Below are 18,697 nucleotides of genomic sequence, written 5' to 3' on the forward strand. Positions count from 1 at the left end.
AGCATCAAGTTAGATGCAGACATGAAGGGCCTGCTTCTGTTCTGTACTCTTCTAATGTTCTATTACTTGCCATTCGCTAAAGTTATTGTTATCTACATATGCATATAATCCATTGGTAGATTGTGTTAAATACCTAACCTTACCACAAGTTAAATAAATATATTTCCTCTTATATATATCATATGAAACATCATAACTACTTCATTATGATATTTAAAGAAAGGAGGGAAGAAAAGATCAATTAAAGAAATTAAAATAGGGAACGCTTAATATTATGCATATCAAAACATGAGAACAGTAAATTACACATTAACTGCATTCAGGTCAATTCAGAAATATTAAAATGCAGAGTAGGAACTGCACACAGCAGCAAAGAAACTATCCTGCAGATTAAAGACAGTTGAATTCAAGCTGAACAGTGAAAGTCACTCACATGATGACTCATATGATCTTAGTTTTAACCATATAACAACTACAGCATGGAAACAGGCCATCTTGGCCCTTCTAGTCCATGCTGAACGCTTACTCTCACTTAGTCCCACTGGCCCGCAATCAGCCCTTAAACCCTCCATTCCCTTCCTGTCCATATACCTATCCAATTTTACTTTAAATGACAATATCAAAACCTGCCTCTACCACTTCTACTGGAAGTTCGTTCCACACAGCTACCACTCTCTGAGTAAAGAAATTCCCCCTCCTGTTACCCCTAAACTTTTGCCCCCTGACTCTCAACTCATGTCCTCTTGTTTGAATCTCCCCTACTCCTCAATGGAAAAAGCCTATCCACATCAACTCTATCTATCCCCTCATAATTTTAAATACCTCTATCAAGTCCCCCCTCAACCTTCTACACTCCAAAGAATAAAGACCTAAACTCTAATAATCATTCACAAAGCTGCTCACATGTAACAATTTGTCTTATTCTGAATCATGAATAATCTCTTGCAAAAAGTTTAATTTTGTCCAATGAAATATGTATTTTAAAATAAATTAATGTGTCCAGTTAAACTCATCACTACCAACAACAAAATGTATGCGCCTAAAACTCTAAGAGCTATCTGTAATGGTTTCTTTTAAACCACAGAAGTCAAGCCGAATGGCCCATTTCATTCTATGACTCTTGGAGCTGACTTATTAAGAACTCTTAGATGACCATGCCAAAATCAAATGGGGAAAAAATAAACATGAACAGAAGAGCTTCTTCCCCACCAGCATCAGAGAATATGTTACATTTCACACCAGTCTAAAATCTGAAGTTTACTACTTTGATTTTATATCCTTAAATACTTACTGGTATTAGTTTATTTTGATCACATGTACCAAGATACAGAAAAAAAAACTTATTTTGCATACTCTTTCTACAGATCAAATCATTACACAGTGTACTGAGCTAGAATAAGATAAAACCATAGCAATGCAGAATAAAGTGTAAAAGCCACTGAAAGAGTGCAGTGCAGGTTAACACCCTATTGTGCAAGATGTCTATTCAAGCACCTGGTAAAAGTGGGATAGAAACTGTTCTTGAGCCATGCTTTCAAGCTTTTGTAACTCCTGCACGATGGTAGAGGGGAGAAGGAAGTCGAGGGAAGAAGTCAGTACAGGGTTAGAGGTGGCTGCTTTACTGAGGCAACGAGAAGTATAGATACAGCCCACAGAGCAGAGGCTGGTGCCTGTAATGTGCTGCGCTGTGTCCACAACTCTGCAGTTCCTTGTGATCACTTGCAGAACGGTTGCCATACCAAGCCAGTATGCATCCACGTGGAATACTTTTTAATTTAAAAAATAAATTATCTACACTGAAAATAAGTGCTTCATGCGGATTTCTGTGCTTTAAAGATCTACTTGAGAAACAACATGATGTTTTTGCTAAGAACAGGATAGAAATGCATACCTAAAATAATAAATTGCCCTGAGGCAAAATATTGTTCATGTGGTTTTTTTGTAAATAACCTGTAAAAAAGACTACTCTGATTTTCTCCACGAGCTGACAAGAAAATTCAGTTCTTTCTGGAATCATGTGGCAAAGACACGCAATGAAGAACCCAACTTACCCATATTTTCCAAAAAGTGTAACAGTAGTTCCTCCAATGGGGACAGCTTTTCCTGGTCCATAAACATCCCAAATTGTGAGAGCCACTTGAGCATTTCGAGGTAAATCTGGATATTTTACAGGCAATTTTAACCATTCATTCCAGCTTTAAAATAAAACAGACATCGTTATTATTCTCAAAGATTTTAAATTGTTGTCAATCTTCTACAATAGGCTTCCAAACCATTATAATTCTACCCTCCTATTTCAAGACTACAGTTTCATTAGTATTTGGTTGTTAAAAAAATAGCATCAGTCTATTAACTGATAAAATGAAGGCAGAGAAGAAGGAAGAAAGACATCAATAGAATAACAGCTATACAGCTATCCACACAAAATGCTGGTGGAACACAGCAGGCCAGGCAGCATCTATAGGAGAAGCACTGTTGACATTTCAGGGTGAGACCCTTCGTCAGGACTGACTGAAAGAAAAGATAGTAAGAGATAGTAGAAATAATTCCCCCCCTTTTTCTCTTCTCTCTCTGCCCATCACTCTCTGCCTGTTCTCCATCTCCCTCTGGTGCTCCCTTCCCCCTTTCTTTCTCCCTAGGCCTCCCGTCCCATGATCCTTTCCCTTCTCCAGCTCTGTATCCCTTTAGCCAATCATCTTTCCAGCTCTTAGCTTCACCCCACCCCCTCCTGTCTTCTCCTATCATTTTGAATTTCCCCCTTCCCCTCCTACTTTCAAATCTCTTACTATTTTTTCTTTCAATTAGTCCTGACGAAGGGTCTCGGCCCGAAATGTCGACAATGCTTCTTCCTATAGATGCTGCCCGGCCTGCTGTGTTCCACCAGCATTTTGCGTTTGTTGCTTGAATTTCCAGCATCTGCAGATTTCCTCGTATATACAACTATCCAACTTAGTTTATTTTTTTCTTCTGGGATTTTTGATTTTTTTTTGGTACCCCTCTTAAACACACAGTGTTGATATAATGACACGAAGTCGGTAAGTCATTTAGAGACTAATTTGTTCAAACTTTGTGGTGCTGGCATTTAAATCCCTAGCGCCCGCCCTCTCCGGGTGGAAATGACGTCAGAGGTACATTACTCTCCGCGCACTGGCTATTTGTGAACCGGTTCGCCTGCGCAGAAAGTGGGTCGCCACATAACCCCCGAACCGGCGATACACCCCCAATGTCCACAGTCTGGATCAGCCAGTTTGGGAGGTCTGCCTCTGCGCCGCGGTGCCTGAACCTCAACCGGCTGTGCCAAGTCCACATGGGCTGGTTTGAGTTGGTCCACCATGAAAGCCTCCTCTCTCCCCCCAATGTCCAGAACATACGTGGACCCGTTGTTTTTTAGCCAGAGGGTGGTGAATCTGTGGAATTTGTGGCCATGGGCAGCAGCAGAGGCCAAGTCATTGGGTGTACTTAAGGCAGAAATTAATAGGTATCTGAGTAGCCAGAGCATCACAGGTTATGGTGAAAAGGCAGGGGAGTGGGACTAAATGGGAGAATGGATCAGCTCATAATAAAATGGCAGAGCAGACTCGATGGGCCGTATGGCCAACTTCTGCTCCTTCATCTTATGGTCTTACAGTAATCAAATAACAAAAACAAAAGACTTGGTAGTCTTTGGTAGTCAAAGGACTTGGAAGACTTGGTAGTCAATCTTTATTTGCTCAAATGCAGAGACTACAGAATAAAATTAGCAAATAATGCAGCAATAATTCTCCTTTCACAGGACTGAAGAGAAATGTATATTTAGCATACATTATTAGTACCCCTTCGCCTCTAATAATGCTATCCAAACAGCAGCAGTTTCATTAAGAGTGATTAGCACTTTTAAGGGTCACATTGTTAAACATATTACTTAATGAAAAGATCAGATTTATCAATCTAGATTCCAGGATATAAAAACAAACCCTTCTAACACTGATCCAGATTAGTCCATTTTATTTAAAATGCAAGCAAATTGCCCTTTTAAGTCTGAAACATAAGGAGCATCATTTAAAAAAAGATGAGTCAAATTCCAATAGGATCTCTTCCACCAGGCTTAATGTCACTGACAAATGTAATGAAATTTGTTGTTTTGCAGCAGCAATACAGTATAATAAGTAATAAAAAATTATAAATACAGCAGCAAGATATACTTACTTCCATCGGGTGCTGAAAGCTTTGTAAGAAGTACGAACTGGAAGAGCCAATGGTTTTCCTTCTGCAAAGACTTGACCTGTTACATAGAGATCTGAACAGGTTTCTTGGTACAAGCCTGAGAATTTAAGCAATGGATCCTCCAGAAGAGCTTTATAGCTTTTTTGTTCCCGTTTTCCTTCCAAACTTCCACTACATACACACAGAAAAACAAGGTACATCAATCTACATCCACACTCATAATTTTAGTAAAAAAATAAGATATTTTCCTTTACTTAATCCAAAAAACTGGTTATTTTAACTAAACTATTCCTCACTTACAAAAATAAAATTTTAGAGCACACAACAATTTTCTGAGGAATAAACAAAGTGTGTGTTTGACTTGAAACACCATCCACTATGATGCCAATTGAATCAATAACTGGTCAATCTAAAATATGTGCACCTATAAGTTCTCCAGAGATTCTTCTACTTGAATTGGAAATCAATCAGCACCACTTCTTTTTGGATCAACATCAACTACTTTGCCATAATTTTCAATGATTGCTAATTAATGACCAATAGAAAACAATATTCCAGAATGTCACAAGATAGACATTTTTTTCCACAAACCATTGTTAAATTGACTATATTTGATACAACGTAATATTTGCATCAAAACAATTTCAATAAATTTACAGAAGACCAACTGAATGCAGTATTATAAATGACATAGCTTACATGGTATCTTTAGTACAGACATTTGGAAATAAAATAAAAATGTTTTGATACATAACACGCCAGAGATAGTAATGTCAGGTTAAATGTTTAAATGAATCCATTTTAATCAAGCATTTTAAAAGAAGCAGACACAGGTGCAGAAGGGAAATCCACAGATTAGGCCAGAAAGCACAGCTGACAATAGTGCAGTGATAAAATAGTGGATGCATACATGGTTAGACTTGAAGGAACAGAGAATTCTCAGAGGGTGATAAAGTTGGAAAAGATTACAAGATAGGGAAGTGCAAAATTCTGGTCAGATAAGAAGACAAGGAAGATGTTCTTTAGAACAGATACACTGTCCAGTGGAAGTTACAGCTACAATGGACAGGGCTGATGGGAAAACAAGCACTAGAACAAATTTAATATACAGGCTGCAAAGCTTTTCATCAATAGGATGAACAATAGAAGACTAGTGGTGTCGGCACTGACCTCCAATGCAAAAAGAGATGGCTAATAACTCTTTAATATCAGGGTACTTGTGAGCAATATAGTACATGTACAGTATATAATACAATATCGACAATGAATTTATGGTTACAAAGGATTACAAAATCATAGAATGGTTTTTGCAACAATCTAGTATCCTCATAATAACAATTGCTAGAAATAGATTTTATTTTCAGATTCCTTAAATTTAAACTGACCAACTATTGAATGACACCTTACTTATGATTCAATGCAATAGCAAAATAATAGGCAAGTGTAATTCAAAGTTCAAATTAATTATCAAAGTACACATATGCCAACATTTACAAACCTAAGATTCATTTTCTTGCGGGTATTCATGGTAAATACAAAGAAACTCAATAGAATCAAGAAAAAAATGCATACAAGACGAACAACCAACCACTGTGCAAAAGACAACAAACTGTGCAGAGGAAAAAAAGCAAAATAATAATAACAACCACCAAATAATAAATATTGAGAACATGTGCTGAAGAGTCCTTGAAAGTGAGTCTGCAGGTTGTTGGAACAGTTCAGTGTTGGGGTAAGTGAAGTTATTCTCTCTGGTTCAAAAGCCTGATGATTGAGGGTAATAACTGTTTCTGAACCTGGTGGTGTGAATCTTGAGGCTGCTGACGTTTCTTCCTGATGGCAACAGTGAAAAGAGAGCATGGCCTGAATGGTGGGGAGTTCTTTGATGATGGATGCTGCTTTCCTGCAACAGTGTTCTTGTAGATGTTCTCAAAGGTAGAAATGACTTTACCTGAAATGAACTAGGTCGTAGCCAATACTTTTTGTAGGTTTTTCTATTCAAGGCCATTGGTGTTTTCATACCAAGCCATGATACAACTAGTCAATACACTTCACACTGCACATCTATAAAACTTCGTCAAAGTTTTAGATGACATGCTAAATCTTCACAAACCTTAAAGAAAGTAGAGGTCACAAGCTGAGCCCAGGGCAGATCCGCTGAAATGATAACACCGAGAAATTTTACGTTTTATTTATTGTGGTAAGTGCAGAGTGTTGTGGCCAAACCAAACCAACACCAAAACAATTGCCACTGCTGGTGACCCTACAGATTTGTTATACTTGTATGTCATGCACTCACTCCTGTAATGATTACTCCACAAGTTAAATCATTTGATCCTTTATTAGCAATTAGCAAACAATCTTAAAGCAATGAAACTTAAGCATACCCAAGTATAAATTGAGCATAATTGAGCATTGTCGAGTGGTCAGCAAAAGATATGACATCCATTGTTCCCCAGTTACAAACTGCCATGAACAAATACATAACTTATTCCCTTTGCTTTTACCACACCCCCACACGTGACTAGTTACCATAATAAATATCCAACACAGAGAACAGATGCATGTCTACTACATTCCAGTCCCAATTATTATACAAGAAAATAATTACAACTATATTCTCCATGACACAGAAGGCATGAAACCTCAAGATTTACGCAAATGTCCTTTTTTGGTAAGCTGCCTATCCTGGATTGTGATCTTCTCTTGAAAAACTAGGTTGTTCCTCTTGACTGCATTCTTGAATTGTTGTTGCCAAAGCTCATTCAAGCGTAAAACAAAGTCTCATTAACCTTCAGCTCTGGCTGAGCCTAGTCTCTTCCAGCATCATGGTCTCTTTTCAATGGTCCATTAATAGTCCAACCCAGCATTGATCTGATTGCACAGGGTCCATCATTAACACTGCAAATCATTTTCAACAGCTCCAATGCCTTAGGCATATTCACCCCGATCAGCAGCTCAATTTCTGGCTCAATTTCCGGCAAATGAGTATGCTTCAGGTGAGACCATTCCTGAAGATCTCTCTGACAAGGAACATTCCCTTTGCACAAAGGCATATGTTCCTGCATATAGGTGTTAGGAGTTCACAATAGTTTCCACTATTCACCAGCCACTTCCAATACTGAAATGGTGTAGCCACTCACAACTTTCTCTTGAGCCATCATGCATAAGAGAATGCATTTTACTTTTCCTGTCAGATTGGACTTGTTTCTGAGGCTCACTGTGCAGAATACTGCTGTACATCCTTGATCTAGGAAAGCATTAAGTAACCACTGTCTTGTTAATCTTCTTAGACTCCATCTGAACTGGAATTATAGGAAGTTTACAATCTTGACCATTAGCCCCCGAAAGGCCATTGGATACTCACTGCTGTGTTTGCTTCATTCATGGCTTGTTTCAAATCTGCATCCTTTTTATCAGTTCCAGACTTAGTTTTAGCTTCGCTTTCCACAGTAGTCATAGTCATGGCAAAGCTGCTTCTTTTAGCTTTAGAATGAATTTGGGATCTGGTTTTGTTAACACTTTTTCTTACTGCACCACTATACAGTTGTCAGTTCCCAATTGGGCAGACAGTGCTGACCATTCAAAACTGTTTTAAATGCTAACACACAGCATGAACCAACAATAGATCGTTGTTTGCCTTAAGCTGTTCCAGGCTGTTATGCTTCTAATTTCATGGACATGTCCAAATGCTGATGTTCGTTTGGTATGACTATCAAAAACTCTTGCTGACAGAGTGTAGTGGCCAAAGCAGAACCAAAACAATTGCAACTGCCAGTGACCTTACAAATTTGTTATACTTACAAGAAAGACATGGCTTCACTCCTGTAATGATTGTTCCAAAAATCAAGGATATGCATCTGTCCTTTATTAGCAATTAACAAACATAAAATCTTGAAGTGATGAAACTTAAGCATACCCAAGTGTAGGCTAAGTGTAACTGAGCAGTCAACACAAGATACAACATCCGTCATACCCCAGCTACAACATGCCACGGACAAAGAATACGTAACTTAATCCTTTCGTTACCATAATAAACACATAACACAGAATACAATGCAATGTACTATAGATGCATTGCTCCTACACAGAGGAATATGCTTCACATTATTAGTCTGAGGTGCATTTCTGCAAAACACAGTACAACTAATATTTTAAAATAATGCTTGCACACTAAGACAATCGCATTATGTCTGAGTGTCAAATAGAACATTCTGCTTTAAATATTGGAGAATTTTAAACAATTTTCAATAGTAACATTCAATAGTAACAAATAGAGCAGGAATGACTTGAAAAATATCCAATGCCCCTTCAAAGTTCGAAGTAAATTTATTATCAAACTACATATGTCACCATATACCATGAGATTAATTTTTCTTGCAGATAATCATAATAGAATAAAGTACAATTAATGAAAAACTACAAAGACTGACAAACAACCAATATGCAAAAGACAATCTATGCTAATAGTACACTACTAATAATAATAAATAAGTAATATTGAGAACATGAATTGCAGAATCCTTGAAAGTGAATCTATTGGTTGTGGAATCAGTTCAGAGTGAAGGTGAGTGAAGTTATCCATGCTGGTTCAAAAGCTTGATGGTTGAAGAACAATAACTGCTCCTAAAGCTGATGGTATGGGACCTAAGGCTTGTATACCTCCAGCCCAATGGTAGTAGCAAGAACAGAGCATGACTTGGATGGTGGGGTCCTTGCTTTCTTGTGGCAGTGCTCCTAGCAGATGTGCTAAATGGTGGGGAGGGTTTTCCTTATGATGGGATGAACAGTACCCATCACTTTCTGTAGGCTTTTCAGTTCCTGGGCATTAGTGTCTCTGTACAAGTCCATTATGTAACCACTCAGGATACTCTCCGCAGTGCATCTATGGAGGTTTATCAGTGTTTTAGATGACATACCAAATATGCACAAACTTCTAAAAGTAGAGGCATTGTTGCGCCTTCTTTGTAATGGCACTTATGTATGTATTAGTCTTTGGCCAGATCATCTGAAACAATAATGCCAAGGAATTTAAAGTTACCGATCCTCTCTGCATCTTATACCCTGATGAGGACTGGCTCTCAGACCTCCAGTTTCTTCCACCTGAAGTCAGTAATCAGCTGTTTGGTTTTGCTGACATTGAGTTGAGTGAGAGGTTCTTGTGGCACATTTAATCAGAATTCCAATCTCCCCCCTATATGATGATCCTCACCACCATTGATTCAGCCAACAGTGATGGCATCAAATTCAATTTGGCATTGACACTGTAGTTAACCTAACAGTCATTAACATAAAGCAAGTGAAGCAGAGGGCTAAGCACAAAGTCACGTGGTGCCCGTGCTGACTGTGATTGTGAGGAGATGTGGTTGCCAATCTACACTGAAAGGGGTCTGTAAATGAAGCCTAGTTCTTGGAGCTTATTGAATAGTTTTGAGGGGACAATAGTGTTGAGCATCCTCATGTATGCATCCTTACTGTTCAGAAGTTCCAGAACTGAGTAAAGAGCCAATGAAAGGCATCTGTTGTTGACCTACTGTGACGGTAGGCAAATTGGAACAGATCCAGGTCTATCCACAGGCAGGAGTTGATGAGCTTCATGACCAACCTCTCAAAGCACTTCATCACAGTGGATGTAATTGCCAGTGAACGGAAGTCATTGAGGCATATTACCGTATACTTCTTGGTCACTAGTATGATTGAAGTCTGCTTGAAGCAACTGACTGGGGACCTCATACTGCGGAAGCAAGAGGTTAAAGATGTCAGTAAACACTCCAGCCAGTTGATAAGCACTGGTCTTCAGTACTAGGCCAGGTGGACTGTCTGGTCCAGATGCTTTTTGTGTGTTCACCTCCCTAAGATGCTTTGGCCTCAGGAGACCGAAATCACAGGTTTGCCTAGGGTCACAGGATAGTATGCAACTATGATAAAAAAGTTCTCAAGTTTCATTATAAGCATAGGTCACATTTTAAAACACAAAGACATAATAAGATTGTCCATAACAGAAAACAAATAATCTTACCACCCCTCTCTTTCCCTATAGTCCTGTATTTTTCTTTTCTAATCACCTGCTACAAAACAACCACTCCAGGCAAAACTAAAGAGCTGATTATTGGCTAAGGAGGAAGAAGCCAAAGGTCCATGAGCCAATCTTCATCAGGGGATCAAGGATGAAGAGGTTCAGTAAATTCCTCATCATTAACATTTCAGAGGATCTGTCTTTGGACCACCACATAGGTGCCTTTTCACAGAAACCAAGGCAGTGCCTCTATTTTCATAGACGTTTACAGAGTTTCAGCATGTTATCTAAAACTTTGGCAAAACTTCTTTAGATGCATTGTGAAGAGCATCCTAACTACTTGTGTCATGGCTGGTATGGAAATACCAATACCCAGGAATGAAAAAGTCTTGAGAAAGTGGTAAATACATCACAGGCAAACCCCCACATTATTTACTTTTTTAACATTTACAAAGAGTACTGCCACAAAAAAGCAAGGACCCCCACCACCCAGGCCACACCTCTCCTTGCTATGACCACTGGTCAGGAGGGACAGGACCCTTGGGCCTCGCACCACCACGTTCAAAGTTTAAGGTAAATTTATTATCAAAGTACAAATATATTTATTTTCTTACAAGCAGATTACAAGAAACACAATGGAAGCAATGAAAAACTGCACACAAGACAGACAAATAATGTGCAAGAGATAACAAACTGAAAATACAAAAAGAAAAAATAAGTCAGCGATAAGTATCGAGAACATGAGTTGGAGAGTCCTTGAAAGTGGGTCCAAAGGTTATGGGAAAAGTCCACTGTTGGAATGAGTGAAGTTATTCCCTCTGATCCTAGAGCCTGATGATTGAGGGTAATAGCTGTTTCTATCTCGTGGCGTGAGCTCTGAGGCTCCTGTCCCTCCTTCCTGATGGTAACAGAAAGAAGAGAGCCTGGCCTGGATGGATGCTGTTTTCCTGCAACAGTTGTATTCATTACTTTTCTGGTCAAAGGTATTGTTTCTACACCAGGCCGTGATGCAACCAGTCAGTATACTTTCCACTGTGCATCTATTGAAGCTGGTCAATTTTTCGATGACATGCTGAATCTTTGCAAACTTCTTGCCATGCTTGCTTTGCAAAGGCACGTTCATGCTGGGCCAGAGCATATATTCTAAATGATAATACTGAGGAATTTAAAGTTGCTGACCTTCTCCACCTCCAGTCCCCTGATGAGGACTGGCTCATGGACTTCCAGTTACCTCCTCCTGTAGTCAATAATCAAATCTTTGGTTTTGATGAAATTGAGTGAGGTGTTGTTCTGGCACCAGTCAGTCAGATTTTCAATATCCATTTTATATGCTGATTTGTTACCAACTTTGATTCGGCTAACATCAGTGGCGTCTTCAGCAAGCTTAAATATGGCACTAGAGCTCTGAATGGTGGCCTCAAAGACTGAATCCACAGAGTCATTGGGGGCCGTGAAAGCTTGTGAAGATGCCTCCAGTTTTGTCAGTATTAGTGAGTATAAAAGACACTGAGCTCGTCTAGAGCAAAACCTTGCTGTCACAAATGTTACTTGGTTTTTCTTCATAGGTGGAGATAGCAGTCAAGCCCTACCTCAGCTGTCAAGCATCCTTGTGATTCCAGTTTGCTTCGCACATGAAATGGCTTTCCGGAACACCTACCCAGACCTCTTGTATTTTACTTGGTTGAGACTTGAACACCACTGATCCCTTGGTTCAACCAGCACTTCTGATTGGGGCAAACTCTAAATGATTTTGTGGAGACGCATTCTTCCATCACTAACGTCATAAAGGCTGTGACAAATGTGGTATTCTTTCAGATCCTCCGAAGAGACCACGAACATGGCCAGTCAATTGACTAGAAGCAGTGCCTCAGCTGCTCCTCTGCCTCCTGCAACCACCTCTTCATGTCCTTAGTTCTAGAGTTTTGTTCTTTACCCTCTGCCTGTATGCACTTAAAAGGAAGACAGCCAGGTGATCACATTTCCCAAAATGTGGTCTAGGGATGGAATGGTAGGCATTTCTTATGGTATTGTAGCAGTAATCGAGCAATGGTTCAGAAACTGCCTACAACCATCAGGCTCCTGAACTAGCCAAGATACCTTTAATCAGCTCAACTCTGAACAGATCCCACAAACCATAGATTCACTATCAAGAACTCTAAAATTTCTGTTCTCAGTACTATTTATTTTTTATTTGCACAATTTGCATTCCTTTGCACACTGGTTATTAATCAGCCTTTATGAACTTTCAGTACAAATCTGAGTCTTGTCACTTGCAAAAGTTCTCTGATGACTCTACAACGGTTGGGTGTATCAGAGATGGGCAGGAGTCGGGAGTACAGAAGACTGATGGACAAATCTGTGGAGTGGTACGGGAGGAATCACTTGCTCCTGAATGTGGCCAAAACTTGGGAGATGGTGATTCAATTTAGGAGGAAAGGGACTGAGATGAGCCCTGTATACATTCTGGGAGAAGTTTTTGCGGTGGTGGAGGAATACGAATACTTGGGTGTTCACCTCAACAGCAGGATTGACTGGAAAACCAATACCAAGGCTGTTTACAAGAAGGAGATGAGCAGACTATTTTCTAAGGAAGCTGAGATCCTTCAAAATGTGCAGCAGGATGTTAGAGATCTTTTACCAGTCTGTTGCAGAGAGTGGAGTCCTCCTTGCGGCTTTACGTTGGGGGAGCAGCATCAGAGCTGGTGATACAAAAAAAACTCACCAAAAATACTGGATCCGTCCTCGGCTACAACCCGGACTCTTGAGTTAGTGGTGGAGAGGAGGTCATTAAACAAACTGTTATCCATTATGGACAATTTGGCACATGACCTACTGAATAAGCAGCAGGCACCCTTTTGAACAGATCCATTCAGCTCTCTGTCATGAGGACTGTTACAGAAAATTTTTCCTACTAAATGCAATAAGCATATACAACAGTTCATCTCTGTGCAACAGGATAACACACATCATAGTACAATAGTCTCTGTTCTATTATTTCGTACATTATTATTGCTCATTGGTAAATTGTATATCTTATTATTCTGTACTTTTATTATTAGTTAAGTCTACATACTGCTAAGTGTGATTTTAAACGTTGCTGCTGTAACGAAAAAAGTTTCCACTCAGGATCAATAAAATATTTATTATTACGTATAGTTTTTCAAGATTTAAACTGTATTTTTTCCTATAAATGCCCGCAAGAAAATTAATCTTAAGGTAGCATATAGCGATAGATACATAATTTAATAAATTGATTTTAACTTTGATCTGCCAGGCAATATAGTGGAGATCCCCAACCGTAAGTGCTTCCTTTATACTGTCATTGAGCGATGATAATCTCTCCTTGCTTTATAGTTATCAGCCAAAATAAAATTTACATATTCAAACATACATTATATTTGAATACCACCAAAGGTCTAACATTACTGAAACTCGTTCTACTAGTATTTATGTTAAACCAAAACAACGTGAGAAAGGTTCTTGTAAAGGTTTCACTTAACTTAACAAAATTCAGATATTCCAGTGACCTAAAAATATTGCATTGCATTCCTACAACAACGTGATATACAAACACATGTGGATTGTGACAGAAAGAATAATGCAACTCTTCAATTACATCTAGAAATGAGTGCTGTGCTATGAAAATGAAATTGAAAAACAAGAAACATAGAAACATAGAAAATAGGTGCAGGAATAGGCCATTCAGCCCTTTGAACCTGCACCACCATTCAGTATGATCATGGCTGATCATCCAACTCAGAACCCTGTACTTGCTTTCTCTCCATACCCCCGATCCCTTTAGCCAGAAGGGCCATATCTAACTTCCTCTTAAATATAGCCAATGAACCAGCCTCAACTGTTTCCTGTGGCAGAGAATTCCACAGATTCACCACTCTCTGTGTGAAGAAGTTTTTCCTCATCTCGGTCCTAAAAGGCTTCCCCTTTATCCTTAAACTGTGATCCCTCGCTCTGGACTTCCCCAACATCAGAAACAATCATCTTGCACCTAGCCTGTCCAATCCCCTTAGAATTTTATAAGTTTCAATAAGATCCCCCCTCAATCTTCTAAATTCCAGTGAGCATAAGCCTCGTTGATCCAGTCTCATAAAGATCTTGCAATTCAGGTGAACTTCTCAAAATGGGCAAAAATCAGTTAACAGCTACATTTAATGCATTTGTCATATTGTATAAAGAATCTGCAAAGAGTTCAGACTGAAAAAAACTTAATTACTTTGTTTTAGACATTTAACAAAACAAATGATAATGCAATTTAAAAAAATTATATTTAAAGAAATGACAGAGAGCACAACTCAATGAAGTTATTAAGCAAGAAAAAGCATTCAGGAAACTGAAAAGTTATTAAAAGTACTGGGAAATAAGCTTATTTTCATGAACCCATAAACTATATAGTCTATGACTGATAAGCCTATGATGAAAATGCTAATTTTTTTCCTTCTTGAGATGGTCTCTCAACCATCTGAACTGTGTTGACCTGACCTTCCACACTCTCTCTGCCTTGCTGTTAATCCCATGGTTAGTCTTGCCTATATAGGCAACTCCTGCATCAAGGAGGGGTGACAAACCTAAAAAACTGCACATCTGAAGATTTTCTATAAGATAAACCCCTTTTCGCCATTGAATCCCACTGTCATAAGATGTTCATTCCTATGCAATGTTTTTTCTCTGCCGTTATGCCGTTTTTTTCAGCAATGACAAAGAGACCTACCACAGCCGAGGACAAGATTAGACTGTGGTGGCGGTGGAGGGGGGGGGGAGGGGGAGGGAGTGCGAGAAGCAACAAGCCTTACCTTTTTTTTATATAAATGTTCAGTCATTCAATACAGTGGGTAACAAGATTTGAATACAATGCCATCATATGAACTGGACCACAACTAAACCTTTTTTTTTGCTGCACCTTTCCCTGCCTGGAAACATGTGAACATATGTCTTAGAATGCAGCGCCACCATGCCCTTCATCTGCAAGGCATTCACTGACTAACATGGCTTGTAGATTAGGAAAGGATTTGTAACTGGGGACATCAGGTAAGTGAATAGAATTTGAGAACTGTGATTTGAGATCTGCAACACACAAGTCTGGCGACCCAGACCTGTACCAGAAAACCAGGTATGATTTGCAAAGAGCAAACACGAGGAAATCTGCAGATGCTGGAAATTCAAACAACACACACAAAATGCTGGTGGAACACAGCGGGCCAGGCAGCATCTTGTGTGTGATGATTTGCGAAGGGCTATTTCAAGGGTGAAGAGATAATTTCGAATAAGGTTGGAAGTGACTTCGGATTCACGACAACTCTGGCAGGATTTGTAAGACATTACATCCTATAAAGTGAAACCCAATAGCACCCAATAGTGATGCTTCACAACCAGATGAACTCAACGCATTATTTGCCCGCTTTGAAAGGGAGAAGATAACTACAGCTGTGAAGATCCCTGCTGCACCTGATGACCCTGTGATCTCTGTCTCAGAGGCCGATCTTAGGCTGTCTTTAAAGAGAGTGAATCCTCGCAAGGCAGAAGGTCCCGATGGAGTACCCCGTGAGGCTCCGAATACCTGTGCCAAACAACTGGCAGGAGTATTCAAGGACATTTTCAACCTCTCACTGCTAAGGGCGGAAGTTCCCACTTGCTTCAAAAAGGCAACAATTATACCAGTGCCTAAGAAAAATAATGTGGACTGCCTTAATGACTATCACCCGATAGCACTCACATCTACAGTGATGAAATGTTTTAAGAGATTGGTCATGACTCGAATGAACTCCTGCCTCAGCAAGGACCTGGACCCATTGCAATTTGCCTATTGTCACAGTAGGACAACAGTAGATGCAACCTCAATTGTTCTTCACACAGCTTTAGACTGCCCAGACAGCACAAGCACCTATGTCAGGTACAGTACAGTTGCTGGTACAGTGGTGTCACAGCAACAACCTGGCACTCAACTTCAGCATGACAAAATACCTAATTGTGGACTTCTGGAAGGGTAAGGCAAAGGAACACACACCAAATCCTCATAGAGGGATCAGAGGTGGAGAGAGTGAGCAGCTTCAAGTTCCTGGATGTCAAGATCTCCAAGGATCTAACCTGGTGCCATATTGATGCAGTTATAAAGAAGGCAGGACAGCAGCTATACTTCGTTAGGAGTTTGAAGAGATTTGGTATATCAACAAATACACTCAAAAACTTCTACAGATTTACCGTGGAGAGCATTCTGCCAGGTTGCATCACTGTCTGATATTGGGGGGGGGGGGGGGGGGGGGGCTACTACACAGGACCAAAAGAAGCTGCAGAGGATTGTAAGTTTAGTCGGCTCCATCTTGGGTACTAGCCTACAAAGTATCCAGGACATCTTCAAGGGGTGGTGTCTCAGAAAGGCAGCGTCCATTATTAAGGACCTCCAGCACCCAGGTCATAGCCTTTTCTCACTGTTGCCATCGGGTAGGAGGTACAGAAGCCTGAAGGCACACACTCAGTGATTCAGAAACAGCTTCTTCCCCTCTGCCATTCAATTCCTAAATGGACATTGAACCTTTGGACACTACCTCATTTTTTTAAATATACATTTCAGTTTTTTGCCCAACTTTTTAACCCATTCAATATATGCATACTTTAATTGATTTATGTATTTATCTTCCATATTATGTATTGTATTGTACTGCTGGTAAATTAATAAATTTCACATGCTGGTGATAATAAACCAGATTCTGATTCATGAGAGAAAGTTGGTGTAAGAGTACAGTAGAGTAATAGTTCAGACTATGCAGACTTTATTAAAAGTGGAGTAAAAGCTAAGAAGTTACTTCAGTGACCTGGCCTTGGCAAATAAGGCTCTCATAAATGTCACATGTCAGAGAAAATACATTGCAGATGGACAGCATGGCATTGCACTCTATGACATCTGCGTGCTCCTCAGATTGCTGAGGGTTTGACAAAGGAAGAGCTCAGCTGTAGCCATAAACCCAATCAATCCAGTGATGTTATAACAAAGTCTTAAAGCTCCACAGTATTAAGTGGCTAGAATAAAATGATAAAATTTGTCATTTTGTTTGTACTTTATGGCCCCTTCCCCATGTGAAATTTTTATTCCAGGTTTTTGGGTAGTGAGTTACAAATTTCTTAAGGGCAAATTTTCCTTGCCCAAACTGTCATGGTGTGTGGTGAGGGGGCATTCAACAGGAAGGATCATACTCAAGTTCTTACTCCACAGTCATATCAATCAGACATATAAAATTTCAGAAGAATATCAACTTGCTTTAAACAACCAGTTCTGTCCTTACAATTTAATGTACTTGCCTGATTTAAAACTATTTATTTTGATCTAATTTCTTGAAGACAACGTTCTAATTAAATACATGTACATGGTTATCTGAAAGTGCAATCAAAGGCAGACAGGGTAAAGAAGGCTTTTAACACACTGGCCACCATACGTCAGGGCTTAAGTTATAAAAGTTGGAAGGTCATGGTGCACTTGCACAGGATGCTGGTGGAGGCTGCACTTAGGATATTGTGTACAATTTTGGTTGTCCTGCTATTGGAAAAATGTTATAATACCTTTCTCACTCTCCAATCTTTAATTTCAGGGTGCTCACATCCCTCCTCCACACCCGCAACTTCCCCAGTCCCTTGTACTCACGCCCCCTCCCCCGTCAAGCTCCCGGTCCCCGGTGTTCACCCCTCACGTACCCACTTTCAGTCTCCCGTGCTCACCATCCTCCCAGTCTTCGGTTCTCCCCCGCCACTCACCCGGACCCGGCGCTCACCACTTCCCCGCCATTCTCCCAGCAGTGACAGTCACCCAACTGTATTCATCAGCCCTAGCTCACCAGTTCTATCCACGGCCCTCACCCCGACCTGTATGCTGGTCCTTCCTTCCTCACTCCAAGGCAAAGAGGCATCAAGCCTGACACCTCACCAGTATACCGGTCCTCCACTTCCTCCCAATCACCCGCTCCCTTACTCACATCTTCAGTTGGACATTGATGTCTAGGTCGCAACTGTAAACGTAGTAGAACTTCTCCGTGTCCCCCATCACTGGGGCTGATAAGGTAACAGCGAGCGCTTTTCCGGCAGACCCTGACAAATCGAGTTTACAGTGGTCGGAATCTACAGCATAGCAGCCGCCATCTTCACCGCCGTCAGACTGTTTACATCCGGGTCGTGGGACTGAGGTCACCGCAACGGGAAGGGAGGGGTGGGGGAGAGTAGGTAGAGGGGAAGATGGGGTAGGGGAGCAAGATGGAGGAGAGCAGAGGAAAGGGGAGGTGTGGGGACCGGGGCGAGGAAGGGGAAAAGGATACCAGTGAGTGGGAGGAAATAGGGCAGTAGACAATAGGAGAGGACAGGACCTGGCAGTGAGACCCTAATTATCACTCTCCCTTTCCGCCCAATTGATCAGGATGCCTCAATCACCAGCTCTCTTCATCCTCTAATATTTGGAGGCAGAATTGCCTTTGCTCCCCCAGGGCT

General features: G+C 40.3%; 1 protein-coding gene across 1 annotated transcript in view; it reads right to left on the reverse strand.

Moving 5' to 3' along the window:
* pik3c3 (phosphatidylinositol 3-kinase, catalytic subunit type 3) overlaps nucleotides 1-18,360 on the reverse strand; it is a 111,003-nt gene extending 92,643 nt beyond the window's left edge. The window contains exons 1-3 of the mRNA XM_059989514.1: nucleotides 18,193-18,360; nucleotides 4,186-4,374; nucleotides 2,052-2,195 (exon numbers count right to left, since the gene is read on the reverse strand). Coding sequence (XP_059845497.1) covers nucleotides 2,052-2,195; nucleotides 4,186-4,374; nucleotides 18,193-18,260 — 401 coding nt within the window. The 5' untranslated portion in view covers nucleotides 18,261-18,360. The remainder of the gene's footprint in view (nucleotides 1-2,051; nucleotides 2,196-4,185; nucleotides 4,375-18,192) is intronic.
* Between the last annotated feature and the right edge of the window lie 337 nt (nucleotides 18,361-18,697).

This window comes from Hypanus sabinus, chromosome 14 (assembly GCF_030144855.1).
Source record: "Hypanus sabinus isolate sHypSab1 chromosome 14, sHypSab1.hap1, whole genome shotgun sequence".
NCBI lineage: Eukaryota > Metazoa > Chordata > Chondrichthyes > Myliobatiformes > Dasyatidae > Hypanus > Hypanus sabinus.